General features: G+C 35.8%; 1 protein-coding gene across 1 annotated transcript in view; it reads right to left on the bottom strand.

The window, feature by feature from the left end:
• hcn4 (hyperpolarization activated cyclic nucleotide-gated potassium channel 4) overlaps positions 1-18182 on the bottom strand; it is a 92486-nt gene that overhangs the window by 24019 nt on the left and 50285 nt on the right. Inside the window, exons 4-6 of the mRNA XM_024295907.2 lie at positions 14414-14632; positions 1617-1763; positions 40-280 (exon numbers count right to left, since the gene is read on the bottom strand). Of these exons, the coding sequence (XP_024151675.1) occupies positions 40-280; positions 1617-1763; positions 14414-14632 (607 nt within the window). The remainder of the gene's footprint in view (positions 1-39; positions 281-1616; positions 1764-14413; positions 14633-18182) is intronic.

Genomic DNA, 18182 nt, shown 5'->3' with positions numbered 1-18182 from the left:
CTCTTGTGGCCTTTGGCGTGTGACAACAGCTCATCTTACCTCCAAAGTACGAGCCGTCTGAAAGCTTGGTCTCCTTGTTGCCTTTGGTGAGTACGCTGACGACGCCATGCTGTATGAAGTACATTTTCTTGCCGATCGTGCCCTCTCGAATGATGTAGTCTCCGGGCTGGAAAACCTCAAATTTCAACTTGGTCAGCATAGAAGTGACAAAGTTGGGGTCCGCGTTTGCAAACAGTGGCATTGAGGCCACTAGCTTTCGACAGTTGAAGTTGATGATTTCCTGCATTCAAAATAAAACGACAAAAGTTAGGAGGACCATCAAAATATGAGTGGGGTTTCACAAAGCACAGTGACTTATCATAGTTTTAAAAATAGCAAATATATGAAGCAAACGTTTTAGCTGTTTAGACATTCTAACTCTTTAATAGCCCCCTTTAATGACTGTGAGCATCTGAAAGAATCAAAAATCAGGAAATTATCATCAAATTGATGGATTTTGAGCTGTGATAAATCCTCTGACTGCATCATAATTGGATGGGGACAATTACAAAGCTTCACACTGTCAGGAAATACTGGTGTAGGACACAAAACACAGGAGTCCATGCTAAATGGCAGGAACTTAAAAAAAATTTAATATATAAAAATATATATACGTATATAAACTTGAGGTAAATGAGAGATAAGAATGAAAGAAAAAAATTACAACAATTAACTTAGAGCAAGACATAGATGTAAGATGTAAATCAAGAAAATAAACTCATAATTTTGAAAGTAATAGTTCACTATTCAAATTGTTGTGAATCAGGAGCAGATGGAAAGACGCTTAAAAAAAAAATAGAGCACATTAGTTCTTTAAAAAAAAAAGGCTGGGTGGGTCACAAGCCCCCAGCTCGACTCCATTCTGAAGGCTTTCTGTGCGTGGGTTTTTGTCATGTTCTGTTTTCCTCGTCAGTTTCACTGGGTTCAGGTAGATCATCCACAGCTGTCTTCATTTAGTTAATTATCCTCGGCTTATCTGAGTGTCTGGTTTTAAGTTCTTCATTGTCAGGTCATCTGCTGTGTTTTGTCACTCCTTTGTTGCTCCCAGGGTTTTGTCATGTTTCAGTTTATTTAATAAATGTTTTAGTTTCTGTCACCAATCTATGTCTCCTGCATATTGGGTCCTTTACCTCCAGTCACTGACACTAAAATAGATATATGTACATCTTTGTTTGGTTCCAATATTGCTCACTATTTTTGTTGCAGCAGTATTGTTGGGCTGTGTGGGGCTGTAGGCTAGCAGGAGAGAGTGTAAACAGAGAACTCCCAGCAACGATGAGGGGAAGGGGGGTGGGGTTGCTCCACATCAATAGTACCTCCCAAAACTTAGCAAATTGCTAATGTACTATGTGGAAACTATTCTAAAAAACGACAAAAATTTTGGCTAAAATGCCATACTCTTAATTAAAATACCATTGGGAAGACTTTCAAATAGATCAAAAGATTGGAGTGGGTTTTTACATACACTGCGGTTGATTAACTGAAACATCTGTGAACCAAAAGAAACTAGGTGAGACTTGGTAAAACAAGCTTGAAGACTAAAGGAAATATAACTGCCAAACAATCCTCACACACACCTCTCGGAGTGGCTCATTCAACTCTCCCAGGATGCTCTCCTCGTCGAACATCTTGCCCTGGTATCGGTGTTCATAATAGTCATGGATCCTCTGCCTCATGTCTGCGGGCAGCTTGTGGAAGGACATGTACTGCTCCACCTGTTTATACTGTAAAAACAAAGACACACACCAGCATTATCTCAGGCTATCATTCCTTTCATTGTGGAATCATTGATAAACAAAGTAAAGCGTTGCTGTTATACAGTAAAACAGATTTTTTTTCCCCTCATTTTTTTGTTGTAGATAAAACAATAGTATTGTGTTTTTGATGGCTTTTTACTCTTTTGGTAGAATTAGAAGTAGAGAAGCAGATCAAAGCAGACTGAACATGTCTTGGGAATAATAACAGGTAGAATCCTTGATCTGCTGTGAATGAAAATAAGAAACCAAAAAAAAAAGCATTAACCATTCATGGGGCGGTGGTAGAGGTGTTCTTTGATCACAGTTTCTATGCTGCCAACAGCTTTACTCCGAGTGGTGTTATTGACCTCCAATTTTTGCTATTTCTTGTCTCAAACCGTTTTCTTCCACAGATCTTGTCGTTAAAGGCATGTCTTTTTTTTTTTTTTTGTAAATCTTGCAAGAAACGTGCATGTTGCTTCAAAATGACACATTTATTTGAACTTATGAGTCTTTTTCCTCCTTGTTGACCGAATGAGAAGCGGCTGGATTCCTCAGCTTCATTTTTGCTGCTGTCTCTTTTCCTTCCTGCAACGTTCACTTTCTGTTTTTTCCCCCCGATTGCTAAATTTAGATGAGATTTAGTGGGTCTGTGTTTGACGAGAGCCTTTTGAGTCCCTCACAGAGAGACAGAAAACAACCTGAAGTCACTATGTGCATATTGATGACATAGCTACTCAACTGCTGACAGTTAGATTGAATCTGTTGCAAACTCTGTTAAATGTATGAATAAAGAAGGAAATTAATAGATGATGCAGCCTGACTAAAACCTATTTATTTACAGTTGGAACAGACAGACAGGTGTTTGTGGGATAAACAAATATTTATATTGCTAAGTGGCCTAGAAAAATAAAACACTTGCAGAAGCAAGAACAAGATGTACAAAGATGATTTAAGATATCTGATGAATGAGCGCCGTTATGCTGCGAAGGTTTGAGGCTTTATCATCCCAATCCTCTCAGCATGACATTGAGGACTTACTCATCTGAAGATGAAATATTATCTTTCCATAGAAAACATGTACACTCTTCTCTTTCAGAGTGCTTGAGAAACAAATGTGTACATTAGCGGATGTGGTTTTATTGTTTCTTAGTGGCTTGCTTATATGTGACACCCAAGTAAAGATGACAGCTGTGTGTTTCATTCTGAAAGATGCCTAATGTCTTTATGCCTCCTGCATTAGGCATGCCACAGCATGGGGCTGTGTTTCAAAGGTCTGGATTATCATCACACGCGGAATGTCTCCTAGTTTCTTTTTAACGTTCATGAGATGTGTCAGTTTATCCACAGCTTCAAAGGAAACGCTGTTAACCAGGAAGGGTTTTAACTGTGTAAACTAATACTTTGTTTTAATAAGTGTTCTGTCTTTATGGCTAAGCCTCACAATCCATTTTTTTTCTCCTGCAAATCAGTGCAGATGAAAAGCTGACAGTGATGCAAAGAGTCCACCACGGGTGGGGGTGTTAATAAGTCCCCTAGTTACAGGAAATGATTCTATTGGTGCATGCCCACCACCGTGCTGCTATAGATCTGTGCTCAGTTGCTTTTTTTGGTTGAATCAAATAATGGGTTTCTCCAAGAAAGTAATCAATTTATCATTTGGTTCAACAGAGCTTTCGGCTGCAGAGAGAGACATCAGAGGTTAACATTAGTTCTTTCTATGTAATAGCTGATGAAAAGCTACCTAAACAGCTGAAAGAATAAAAAAAATAAATGTTATAGAAATAAGATATTTTTTTAGTCTGGTATTTCTTACGTCTGGTTCACACTAGACGCGGGAGGGCTGCAAAGCGAAGTGTGCGCGGTATTCGCTTAACCTCCTGTTCACACCAGACACGTATTTTTCCGCATCGGTCGACAGGCGCTTCTGCTCAGCTGTATTTAGAGCTTTTTTTGACATCAGACATACAAAACCACCCCGTCTGCCTCGTAGTCGACCCACTACGTTGATCTGTGTGTATCTCAGTCTGTCTGGTTTTTGTGTATCATCTCTACAGTACGTTTAGATACAAAAATATGATCGCATTTGTCTGTATTTTATTGTGAAAAAATGGTTATATTTTGAAAATTGACCAGATTTTCTCATGTGTCTTTCTGCTAGAATTGACATAGAAAAAAAACAAACAAACAAAAAAAAAAAACAGACGCCGAAATGATCGCGGTGCTTTGCACCCGTTCTGAAAAACACCGTAAAGGTTAACAAGGAGACCGAATGGAATCGGCCTCTGCTTCCATGTCCAGTGTGAATCAGACATTATATTGTTAATTATAGTCCATAATGTTGTAATAATTATATTGTTAAGTATGGCCAGTGCCTCATTAATTATGTTTCTAAACGGATAAAATGATTATTTATTCCAAAGAGTTTAAGAATAAAGTAAGACACATAAAAGAATAAGATAAAATATGTAATAAATAGTCATCAAAACACAGTCATAAAATAAGTAAAAAGAGCAAAATATAAATTGTGCCGCGTTACTTCAGTTTAATTAGTTGCGAGTAAGCTTTCTGACAATTCTGATACATATTGCAACTAAACAACATAATTTTATTGGTAGAACTACACAAGAATACTAGAAGTGTAATTTTCATTAAACTATTGCATTTTAATGTTTGCTATGTTTGCAGGCAGCTAAAGAAAAACATTAAATGTATTGCAGTATTTTACCTGGCAAAGTAACTGGAGTATTTGCCGTGTAAGTAATTACTTTTAACATGCAGTAACTGACTTAATAACTCTTACTTTTTGGGTTATGTAAGTAGTAACTATAACTAATTATTTTCTTAAAGTAAGATTCCCAAAACCGCTCGTAAAGTTGTTAGTTGATACAAAAATATGCTCTTCGGTCTTATACATATCAAAGTTATCAAAATTACTTTACAAGGAGAATGTAAAATGGCCATAACATGTTAACATTTTTCAAACTATTTTGTCAAGCTACATTTTAAGTGTAAATTAAATGGTCAAAACTGTAGACATCACAACCTGATAAAAACCTCCTGAAAAACCCTCTCCTTCCTGTTATGGTGGGACATCAGCTCAACAGAAGTTTGACAGGTCAGGATGAAGCAGCACCGCTGCCAGTTTTAGCTGCTCCCTCACAGCTTTGATGTGACAAGATCTCTGCAATTATCCACCATAAATGAGGCATGAAAAATAGAGCATGTACTGTAATTCCCATATACATAAGGATATGGCCAAAACACAAAAGCCATCTGTCCAGTTGGCATGCAGAGGTGTTTTGTGCATAACTTTTATATTTAGATTGGAAACAGTTCAATTAAAGGCCTCTGAGGCACCATGATGATGTATGAGAACATGTGCAGGGTTAGCAGCAGCGTTCAGAACAGAAAGAAGATGAATTACGGTTGTGAAGATTCCAGGCACAATTGTTAAGAATTAATTGTAAGTTTTAGAAATATATGTGATGTTGACATATTAAGTCGAAATATTTTACTCAGAAGAAGACTGAATGGCAAAGGTTTGTGTAAACGGCCTCATCACAAGCACTTCCAGAAATTTGTGATTCCAGTTTTTATGAGGTAAAGATCTTATTGAGTCGACCACAGAAGAGATAGGTCTGATATTACTACTTCTCTGAGTATAACTTCGCAGTATTTACTCTGCTGATGCCCAAAACTAATATCGTTTTCATTCAGTAGATTTTCTCTGAATGGCATTCTGAACCTCAGGAAATCTCAGCCAAAAAATAAAAAATAAAATAGACAAAATCATTGCTTCTGTTTTTTCCAAAAGTTAAATTTTGCATCACCTAAGACAATAGGATATAGACGTACGCAACAGTCAAGGTCATCCTCTTTGTGCCAACATGTTCAAAAATCCCCCCCCCACTTGTCAATGAGGATGGTGGGTTTCACCTCCGAAAAGTAGCTGCTAAATGCCGACAAACGCTCAATTTAATCAGTGCAATCCATTCAATTGAAAACACATTTATTTCACCTTGTGTTATGTGTGTTCTTTCTTGTTTGTGCCAATCTGCAAAATAATAGTATTGCATAGTATTGCTTTTTAATGTGTTTACGTGATTTTTTTTCAAAGCTACTGTCTTCACCTTGAAATTAATTCTACCTCGAGGATACATAAAGTTGAATTTGGTATACAGGTAGGACTCTTCCTGGTCCACAGCAATGTTAAGTGGTGTAACCACACAACAAAGATAAAAAAAAGTTCCCAAAATTTTTTCCCCCAAAGAAATCTTGGAAAACTGCTCTGGGTGTGAATTTTATGGCCCTTAATGTAGTATTTTTTTATATTTGTTCAGCTGTTGGACAGGACAAGTACAAAAAAAGGCTTGACCGAACTGTTTTCTCATACTTCTAAAGATCAGAGTTTGACGAAGTCATAGTCGGCCAAGAGGTGAAAACATGACCTCCACTTGGCCCAAAACAGGTAAACATTTAATCCGAGTATCAGATACATTTATATTTGGAATTTGTGCTTCTAAATACTTGTCAAGATGTTCAAGTTTTAATAAATATTTCATAAGAAAATGAAATTTATAAATGATTTGAAGATATTTTTTGTTAAATGGAAGTAATATCAATTTCAGAACTTGATTTTCTTTAATATACTACTTAACTTTATACAATACAGTACAATATAAATGTATTTATTTTCTTTAAACTGATCTTGTTCTTAAAAAAGAAGAACATTACTCCTATAATTCCATCAAAGTGCAGTTTTTATGTCTATAGTTTATCCATACCCAAATATTTTTAGTGGCACAACAAAAATTGGGACATTTGTAGTTTAGGAAATTTGTACAATTCCCAAAGAAGTATCATGCTGAGAACCATTATCACAAAAAGAGAATTACATCTTCCCAGATTGGAGGCAGAGGATGGCTGCACATGTGACTGCGCATACAGGATGTGCCTGTCACTGAAGCTCACTATAAGCCGCTGCTTATCTGCCACTATAGCTCCCTGCTGCAGTAATTTATGCAGAACACAGAGATGGAGATGGTGACACTCAACAAAGGAGATAATCCCACTCATTTGCAGGTGACTTGTGATCTGTGTTGTCTCACAACACTGAGGCCTTTTGAGTTTCCGGTGTCCTCACGAGGACTTCTTCCTTTTTATTAGTTCTTTTTTTTTTCCCCCAACCACTTATCCTGGGATAAGTGAGTGATGTTCTGTTTCTTGTTGGCAGTTGGTGATGAAATCAAGAGGCTCAGGAGAAAGCATGTTGTGGCATGCCAGTCCCAAAAGGCTTAAGAATGGCAGAGGGATGCTATAGGCCCGCCCCTTTACATCTCTAATTAATACTTGGCAATTAAACACGGCTCTTTGGGGGATAGGCAATAAAAAGCCCAAAGCTTATTATTTAGAGGTGAAGATGTACTGGAGATTTTCGATTTCCTTCCTTCAAGTCAAGGATTTTAGAAATATAGTAAACATGAGTGAGTGACTCTTTTCAGAAATACTTTTTAGAGTTTTTTTTTTTTTTTCCAGAAAGCATCAGAAGACCACTGAGCCTTTCTTTACCCTCCAGAAACATAATCATCCACGTTAGCTTAGCCTCTGTCAGAACTGCTCAGACAGTACTTCCCTAAACCTATTTTACCTTACAAATATTAAAGCAAAAGTCTTTTAATTTTGGGGTGTTTGTACACATTAGAATATATATATATAAGTCACAAATCTTGCCTTAGAAAAACCCTAAACTCCAGCCTCTTAGGGGGCTTGTCTCTTCCTGCTGTACCACTCACAATGTCAATATACAGTCAAAAAGTAAACCCAAACTCTATCCCATGAGCCCCTGTGGCTCCTTTCATCCAAAACAATGTATTATTTAAGGTGAGACAGATTCACAACATCAGTTCATGTATAAAATAAAATGCAAGAACATAATAAATTGAAAGTAAGCAGGTGGGGGCTGTTTACTGCACGAAGAGGAAGTTAGATATATTTTAAAATGCTTTCCTTTTTTCAATGTATATACTTTTGCAACTTAAGGTGTGAAAACAGATTTTTTTCTCTAATAGAAGGTGAAGTGTGCTGCACTCCTATGTGACTAACGTATCTAGTGAACCAGAGATAAAGTAAAAGTAATTCATTTAAGCTAAAATGATTAAATTGCATCTTTGCAGGTGTACAGTTCAAACATAATATTGCTGCTGAAAAAGTAAAATAAGAAAATGAAAGTTTTTTATGGTAATTTTCACCTCCCAATGGCTGCCATGGAGTCTTTTCTCAACATTTCACAGAGTGTTTATGTATGTGTTGTTTCACTTAATGACAACACTCATTATGTCTCCCACCAACAGCCAGATTTTCGGCACTTAGCTTAGATTTTCTTTCCTGTGTTGTATTTTATGAAGACCAAATGTGGTCTTTATCTATACTTTTATCTGTTAAAACTTCTGCATCACTAAAATCCTGGTCCATTTGAAGTCACAGGCTGGAGATAACACTAGTAATAATTTGATACATATGTAGAAAAACTATACATTCTATCATTTTTCAAAATTGATGGGATTCCTCTACATGACCTTATGTCTCACTCATGTAGGCTTTTGTGCACAATAAGATGGGCGCATAATTTTAATAAAAACGGTATGCTTAAATAGTTGACATTAAATAACTTATATCCAGTTGCCTTCACTAACTATGGATTTAATGTAATAAAATTGCATTTGGAAGGGGTGCCACCAAAGAACCAGTAAATAATATCCATATTTTTAAAATATTTGTGGGTCTGAAGTTGCAAATAAGACGAAGAAATAGAAGATCTGCCCTAAAAATCGTCAGAGTTTGTCTTTAGGTTGTACTTACACAAGTCATTGATGCTTTGAAGAATGCCTAAGCACTACTGTTGTCACCTGCCAACTAACGACTTGCTGTTTTATGTGCCTGAAGCTCAGATGTCAATATTCCAAACTGGCAGTATGTGCTCTTTTTTATTGGCTTACCATCTGCTAAAAACTCAAAAGGAGAAAGGCCTTGAATGTGCTTACATTACAAGAATGTGACTTTGGCAAGAGAATACAGTTAAATAGATGTGTTATGTTTTACAGCAATCAGCCATCTAGTTCATACTAATGTAGGCTGGTTTTGTTTGTAACAGCTATAGATAGCTACAGTAACTTACTGAATGGTGTTTATGCTTTTCAAGCAATGCGGTTGTCTCCAGCGTTTAGTTTTAACATGAATGACATTATGCTCATTTCAGCGAACAGGAGAGTATGGAGACAAATAAGTATCATCCCGATTTGTGCGTACATAATTCTGGATTTGTAACTCATGCAATATATTTTGTGCATAAATTACAAAATTCAATAAAATACAATTTACACATGCACAACGTAAAATTACAACAGCTTAAAACTAACTACACACACAAATCTTTAAAAATTATGCACAAATTTCTTGCTTCACACACACAAAATCTCATTTACACAAGTCTGTGGTGAGACTCTTTTCACATCTCTAAGATCCGTCCTTGAGTGACGAGTTTTAATGCTTCTAAAATCCGACTTTTCTTCTCAGTCGCTTTGAACTTAGTGAATCTGGTGAAATTTGACATTTTCTCACTTTGTTAAACAAATACATTTACACACTCATAAATCCAGTTATACAAAATTCAAGAATTACACATGCACACATTCGGGTGATACTTATTTCTCTCCATAGAAAGGTACATGATGAGGCAGAGGAGGAAGTGGTTTGTTTGTCCATCAAACAAAACCAGACAATACAGGCAAAAAAAAAAAAAAAAAACAGAGACTAACTATGCTACAAGATATGTGATATAAGTCATAAATTTCCAGTAAGTTGCTTTATTTTCTATTTGCCCGCTCTCTGTCTCTATGTTTGTAAATGAAATTAGGTGTTTCCTAACTTCTTTATTTATGTTTACATCATCAGCAGTGTTAAAAATACATTTTCTGGAGAGCATTTGCTCAGTTTACTTTAATCGCTCAAAATATATTCAGGTTAAATGCCGCAATTTGCACACAAATCCGTGTATCATTCGTTCATTCATTTTTCGACTTAAAATCTGAAATGAAAAAAACGGAAAACCAACCGTTTTTTCGTTTTCCAATTCAAAATCCAAAACAAAAACACAAAAGAACGGTTGGTTTTCTGTTTTTTTTCCATTTCCGATTTTAAGTTGAAAAACAAATGAACGAATGATACACGGATTTAGACGAATGTACTACGGGCATAAATTCTGGCCGCAGATGATGTCATCATAAGGTGTCACATTTCTCAGCAATTAGGGCAATTAGTGTATGTTATGTATATTATCTGTAACATTAGTGTATATCTTTCTTTAAAAGATGTTTTCTTACATTTTTTGATAAATGACGATTCCATTGACAGCTTAAAATGTTTACAGTAGATTCTGTGTAAAGAGAAAAAAAATAGAAATCGAGTGCTGCTTCTGGAAAACATTTTCACATCTCAACAACAGACATTACTCTGACAGACAACACCGTTTCTGTTGGAACATTTGTTTTCCATCTGCTCTCCTTTAGAGACTTAAACTTTTACTATTTAGTGAAGGTTAACTACTATTGTGATTTTGTGTTTCCGTCTTATTCAATCCATAAAATGACAAAATTGTGACTGAATTATTCATAGAGATGTTGTCATATTTCTGTCTCTTCTGTAATCTGTAAGTGGCCGATGCACTTACCTGAGAGCTGTGAGAATGAGTACTTTAATGGCTCCATTACAGGAGGAAGCGCTTCACATGGAGGCTACCACTGAGGCAGGAGGTCATGATAAACTAGCTAGTTCATAAATATTCACAGACAACTTTACATACACCCTCTGATTCCTAATTTTTTTCTAATTCATGCAAAAATTTGTCATGAAATACTGAGATCTTCAGTTAGCTTTGTTATTTGACCCATGTGTTTCCCCGTGCCTCACAGAAGAGAACAGAGAGGGAAAAATAAATGTTTAGAAAGTATAATTAAGTGGTCGACATCTCTATTGGGAAATGAATTATTTATAATTTATTTGGCAAAAATTTGCATTTGCTTGGATATTTGCTTGGGAGGAAAGGGAATTGGGAATGGGGGGAGCAGCAAGGAATAAAAGGACAAAAAAAAGATAAACATAAATAGTGACTTTAAACTTTAGTCGGTAAAAAATGTTGAATTTATGAAGGAAATAAACATTAAAAGAAGAATAAACTTTTGTATTTTTTAATTCAAAATATGACCTAAAATTCCAAAATTAACTTATTGTACATGTAACAGAACACTTTGTATTTTCTGATCAAACAATTAATTTGTGCCAAATTTTAATGATAGAGCCTCCAATAAATCAAAGACTTCTTTACATTTTATTTCCCCTTCATGGATTGATTTCATGTTTTCTAATTTCAAATCTTAGCTGAGAGCATAAAACACCTTTGTATTTGATACTCTTCTTGTTTTGTCTCAGTGTTTATAATTTTAGAACAAAAATAACAGTTATAATGCATTGGTATTAGAGAAAATATTTGATTACATAACAATAACTTGAGAATTTCAATACAATCCTCAAAAGTCATCAATTTTGACTACCAGATTTCCTCAAAAATTCATATATTTACACATTCCAATTATATTTAGACTTAAATGATCATCCAAAATTATATTTGTAAGTCTGGGATGAGAAACAGCAGTCAGCTGGGGAAAAAGAAATACACTTTAATTGAATAAACTATTATTGTGCTTTAAGCACATTTTTATTCACAATTTTTGGCTTGTTTTTACATTTTTTTTCCATGTAAACCTCTACTTTTAACATTCTTTTCTGGGTTAGTGTCAGGATATTTTACATGGCCTATCAGGCGTTGTAGTTTTCAGTTTCAAATTACCAGCATTACCCCCCCACAGAGTGATTTCCTTAATGATAACAGCTCACAAAGACTCAAGAAACACGGGCACCCTGTCGTAACAGCCCACTGGCCAATCTAAAAACAGCCACCTGTCTTCTCAGAACTCCATGGCTTGTGCACTTATTGAGCACATGGATTACTGGCATTAGTCTAACATGGAAAAACAGCGGGAAACCTCCTTGAAGAAGATCTTGTTGTCACACAACTAATGCAATGGATAAAGCAGGTTTTCTTCTTAGAAGAGCCTGACCCCGATGAGCAGAGAAGTGAATCCTACACCACTCTAGACAAGATAACTGACTGTCCTGCAGGCAGCGGACACTGCACGTGTCTGACTGGATCGCCGAGCCTTGTGAGAAGATAAATGTGGGAGTTGCAGTGCGCAGTAATAGCCTTTATGCTGACAGATATTGCGGCGCAGAGGGAAGCTCAGGGGACCCTTTTCAGATGGCGGAGAGAATCTTATGGTGCCTGAAGGGGTGATCCCGGAAATGGCAGCCAATGGCGTTGGTAGCACATGCTGAGTGGTGCAGAGAAGGGCCAGATGTTCAGTTCACTTGGCAGCAGTGTGACTTTCTTTATATTGCGAGACATAACACCATGCATCCATTTCCTGTTTGCTTAGCGTCTTTCCCCATCGTTCCCTACTCTGTTTTATTTAGGTGTGATCTCTCAAACCACTGTCTTCATTCCCTGGAGATCACCCTCTCTGGTCTCCCCTTTGCCGCAGACAGGACACTGTGGTAGCCCAGCAGCTCATCTCATTATCACCCACGCTGGGCCCTCAAAGGACATGAAACGATCAGCGTGCAGCTCGTCTCAGGCTTCAGACAGCTACCCCTTAAACTGGGGAGGCTGCTGTGTTTATGTGTCTGTTGTTTTTCTTCACTTATAACTCAAAGAATGGGTTTCAAAAATTGAGAAAATTGGTTACTTCTGGCTCCAACAAAACAAAAGTCAGCTTTTTTTTTGCAATATACAAAGAAATTTGGAATTGGTCCGAGTCGGTCTGTGTCGACATTTCTATGGCAACCACTCTCCCCAATCAAAAGTTAGCTTGTTGGAAGTCCAATCAAACGTCTTGAACATGTCATTGAGGTATCTGATTGTGAGTTTATAAATTGATAACTTGTACTACGGAAAAAATATTAAAGTTGTAGAGCGAGATTGGGGATTCTGACAAATATAAAGACAAAGTTTTAGCTATTCATTTCTCAATAGATCCTTTTCATGGTGATGTCAGAAAAAATGGCCACATTTCCAACTGTGTGAAAAGTTACTTCCTGTTTAAGGATTTAGAACCGCAAAGCAGAGAACTGAACGCTGTTTAAAGCAATTTTATGTAAATAATAAAAGGTAAACTCACCATTTGTAACAGAAAATTGTACATTATTTATTTTATAAATGTCCTACGTAACAGCATTCGTTTCATCTTTCACAAATTAAAATATAAATGTATGATATCCTCAAATAATGGAGATTCTTTTGAAAATACCGACCTCTCATTTGAGTGGATATATAATTCTAACCGTTTTTATTTTGGCTGACGTTATTCCCACATATTTTAAGTGTAAACGCACAGAAACTGACGGAAAATTATGTTCTCATTCTTTTGTTAATGTTATATTTTCAAGATGTTTTTTTTTCCATTTATTTTTCAATTGTGTTTCCTTGCTGAATTGTTATTGGCATGTCGGAAAAATAAAATCACAAAAAAAATCAGATGTTGGCCACATGTAATACGTGCGGCAAATATGCACGTAGCTGTCTTGCTCACACGGATTTTAATTGAGTCAAAGGCTGTGTTTTGTTGTTGTTTTAGGGGATATTTTAAAGGGATGATTGTAAAAAACAAGAATGTTTAGCAAGCGTAATGATGTTTAAGCCACGTATTTTCAGCTTTCAAAATAAGAGCAGCAAATAAAAACAGTTCAGGACTGGCCGTACATATTTAGAAAACTACTTGCAAATAGTCACTTTCATATTTGTTTGCGTGCATCAATGCTCATTACATTAGTGATATAGACCACAATGCACTGCAGTTGAGGAATTTTTGCAAAAAAAAAAATATGTTTAAATGTAATTTTTGATAAACCATTTACATTTTTATCATCGGAACACAGTGGAGTCACAAATTGATATCATAAAATGTTCGTATTGATTTGATTTACAATTTGTGAACTTGGTGATGTCCTATCCAGTGTTACAGTATCTAAACAAAAGAAAAGTAGTGAGCTTGGTGTCCAAATTGCTTTTAAAATCCAGGGCACTAGATAGTCCCGCACTATATATTTTTTTATTAGTTAGGGATTAGGGATAAAACTAAAAAAATTGCAATTTTTACTCTTTTCCTAGTACAAAAATTTGCATTTTTAGATCCAGAGAATCTTGACTCCTTCCCAAGATATCATTATCTCTCTGGGAGTACAGAGGACAAAGTTGTCGATTTTCTCTAAAGAAGTGCGACTTTCCAAACTAGTATTTTAGAAGACAGATGGTGTTTGTTTTTCCCTCCTCTGCTCGACTTCCAACAGAACTGCTACAACAAGGAGCGTGTGAGTTCATTCCCTGTTCATAGATCAATGACATTCAATGTTACAAGTGGAACAAGTGAGATTTCATCTCAGGATAAGCCAGCCTCCCACCCTCCCAGCAGTGCAATCTCTTTCACATAAAGTAAAGCAAGATGGACAAAGGGAAGATCAGGACTCACCTTCTCCTGGTATTGCCGTCGAGAGGAGTCCAGGGATTGGATGAGCGCTGTGGCGTGGCCGACGAACATGGCGTAGCATGTAGCACCCACAATCATGCTGAGGATGGTCAGCCACACGTCGGTCATTCCCACTGGGGGGTACATGCCATACCCGATACACAACATGTGGCTCATAGCTTTGAAAAGTGCGTAGGAGTACTGCTGTCCCCAAGTGTCGTTCTGGAGGAAATAGAGAAGATAAACTGAGTGAGGAACACCAAAACACTCGTTGACTGTCCTAAATTACTGGGTTGATTGCAAATTAAAGGTCAATCACTGCTTACAGACAAACAAGATCATTTACAGACAAAAAAAACTATTGGCAGTTTTTTGGTCTGCTTCAATCTGTTGTTCAATCTGGGACGCTTAGTAACAGAGAGCAAGCAGACATTTGGATAGGAGCCTGAAACAGAATCCTGGGAGTGGACGTAAAGTGGAGTGGACATAAAGAGTGTGAGACAGTGGAGCTTTGCATGACAGCAAAGTAGGTCAGCTATTTAGAAAAATGTGATTTCTCTCTGAGTTTTCTCATTTGTAGATAAATAGGCCCTTCTCCTTAAAATCCCAGCGGTGGTTCATGGCAAATCAATATCAACTCTCTCCTGGAGGTGACATGTCCAAATTGCTTTCAAACTCATTTCCACCGCAGAAAGGCTAAGACAGAAAGCTATCTGGTTAGTCCCCTCCTGAAAAAAAAGTAAGGTCCAATGACCCAGTAAGGTAATAAAGAAACTACTGAAGAGAAAAAAGAAGTCGCTAATTATTTAATAACTGTGGATGAGTCTGTAAACACTTACCGCATCCATGTCTACCAGATAGTGTCAGCCAAACAAAATGGGACAAACTCATTAATAATCACATTGTTTCATCCAAAAATAATATTTTTTTCCAAGTAATTTGATTATTAAGATAGCAAAACAAACTCTGGTTTAATGCTAACCAGAGGGTACACTTCCACAGATTACAAAGTACATTATGAATTTATCTCATTACATTTCAGAATCTAGTTAAAAACACAGGAGGGAAATTTGTTTTCAATTAGAACCGAGAGGAATATTCAAGTTCAGCTTTAGTAAAACCAAAAGACTATTTGAGGCAATATTCTAAAAGATCTTTTTCCTCACTGTACCAAACTCATGTCAAGTACAATATGCATAAGATTGAAAATGCTTGTTTATGATAAAAAAAAAATAATAATAATAACTCTATTATTTACAACTGTACATAATGCAAAACTCGGGATGTTTGCGTACTTTCCAATTACTTTTATGACTAATTATCCTAACTTTGATATGTCTGTACTGATATATATTTCTGTGGTTTGTCTTGATTTATATTATTATTTATTTGATTGGATGCTTCAAATAAACCATTTCTAAATCAAAATATAAAGAATTTTCTATAAATTAGGGGTGTGTATTGGTAAGAGCCTGGTGATACGATACATATCGTGATGCCCGATATGTATCGCGATGTATCCCAAGACTATACCTGAAGAATTTTTCACTTTTTTTTGTTTAAGTGTGAGTTAGAAAAAAATTCTAACTGAATTTTAATTTATAGAAATAAATTTAAAAAAGTAATTATATTTAATGACAACTACATTAAGCACTGCAACTGTATCTCATAAAAAATGGCTTTTACCCAAGTAAATTGATGGTGCTTTTCTTGATTATTTGTTCTTAAAGGGTGAATACAGTCAATATTGTCTGATTTACACAATACAATATTTTTCACCATAAGAGAAAAAAGTAAGAAAAACGCTGATGAATAATTAACTAAATATCACCATGTCGGTATTTTAAATCAATACAAGTATCGCCAAATGAAATATTGCTATAGATCGCTAAATCGATTTTTTTCACTGCATCCCCAGTATAAATAAAGCACATATTTCTGGAAAACCCAATGATGAAGCTGATTCAAAATGTGGTGAAAAATAAAAAGCCAGCATTAGAAAGGCTTTCAAGTCCTATTTATAAAATAACATGAAAAAGAAAAAAGGTTTGCAAAAACTTTTTCTTTTATCTTTGTTCTTTTAAATCCCAATCTTAAGTTTGATCAGTAGACTCTGGTTGATACTTTGATCCCCAGCACTGACACTGTCCCTGAGCAACACCTCCACACATTATTCTGTATCCCTGCACAAAGACATGAAAACGAAGCTAAATTTAGCCCAACTTGGGAACATCTCAGGGGATGGTGTCTTTTGTTATGCTTAAGAATAAAAGAGGCAGATTCAGTGAAACAACTGATCCTGTCAGAGAAGCTGTAAAGTGTGATGAACCAAAAACATCATACCTTGAAAGATCTAACTACCCATGAAATATTTTCTATGACAGTGAAAGTTTAATTGCCTACTCTGGCTCATGAACATTTAAATCAAGTTTTTTCTTTTAATTTTAGGATAATGGATTCTCAGATATCACTGCTGAAGCTAAAGCTGTCAGAATATTAAAGACCCACTCTGAAGAAAACATTTTAACATGTTCTTCATGCATTTTTCTGATGACAGAAGACATATCTAAAGAAAATTAAGCTCAAAATCGAATTCTTGAGTTTTTATTTATTCAAATCACTGTGAATCAGGAGCGGACGCAAAAAAAAAAAAAAAAAGCTTGGAAAAGAGATTTGTTGCATAAAAAATACACTGGGCTCCCACAAGGTACGCTCCATTCTGATGCATTCATTGTTATGAAGACTAGATGCATTTATATATTTAATATTGCTCGCCATTTTTGTTGCACTAGTAAAGTGAAATTGAGAGTTTGAGTGGGCTGTAAGCTAGCGGGAGAGTGTGTAAACGGTTAACTCTCAGTAATGGGAAGAGAGAGCAGGATTGCTCCACATCAGCAGTCCAGATGAATTTCTAATAAAATACTATCGCTCTGAGAAAGAATGTTCTAGAATTCTTTTTTTATTTTGGCTAAAAACTGCATTATAACTAGGGCAATATGGCCAAAAAATAAAAACTAAAAAATTAAATTAAATTAAAAAAAAAAAAAGATTCCAAATTAGATTTTCGATTTTAATCGTTTTTTTCTCCCTGCTTTTACTTTCTTTAACAAAAATTACAAATAACAGAATATATTTGACAAAAACTATTTGTTTTAAGATTTTCTTTAGAAATTGGCTCAAACATAAATTACAACTAAATAAAAGCTTTAAAAATGTTGGTGGAAGAATGCAGCAGGTGCTTTTTGAGCTACCGCTAGCTGAGCATCTCAAAGAGAAACACAACATGAACTCTGCACTTCTCGTTTTAGTTGCGAAAGCTGCTTTTTTCTCTCTCTGCCTCATGCAGGAAGCTCCTTTTTACTAGCTGCCGCTTTTACAACTGCACTTTGCGATAGACGGGAAGGCTAACCTTACTTTGAGCAACAGAAGCCCAAGAAAGGAAAGCGTTGGAAAAATAAAATCTAAATTTTCTCAAAAATATATCGTCTAAAACAACAGACTTGAATTGATCGATTCAAGGTCTAACTCTAATTATAATAAAAAAGACAAATGGGAATACTTTTACAATGGATCAAAGGATGATTGGAGTGGGTCTTCAGAGGAGGTTTAACCCTTTAACAACCCAACTAAGATAAAATCGATAATAAAATCAATAATAAATGTTCAATAAATAATAAAAAATATATTATTTAAATCAGTGATTTAAATAATATTTTCTAAATGTGATGGTTGAGCTAAAGTCCTACTCTGATCATTTTTGTAAATGCATTCC

The sequence above is a fragment of the Oryzias melastigma genome, linkage group LG3, assembly GCF_002922805.2.
Source record: "Oryzias melastigma strain HK-1 linkage group LG3, ASM292280v2, whole genome shotgun sequence".
Classification (NCBI taxonomy): domain Eukaryota; kingdom Metazoa; phylum Chordata; class Actinopteri; order Beloniformes; family Adrianichthyidae; genus Oryzias; species Oryzias melastigma.
Note: the sequence above shows the minus strand (reverse complement) of the source record. Positions and strands in the feature narration are given on the sequence as shown.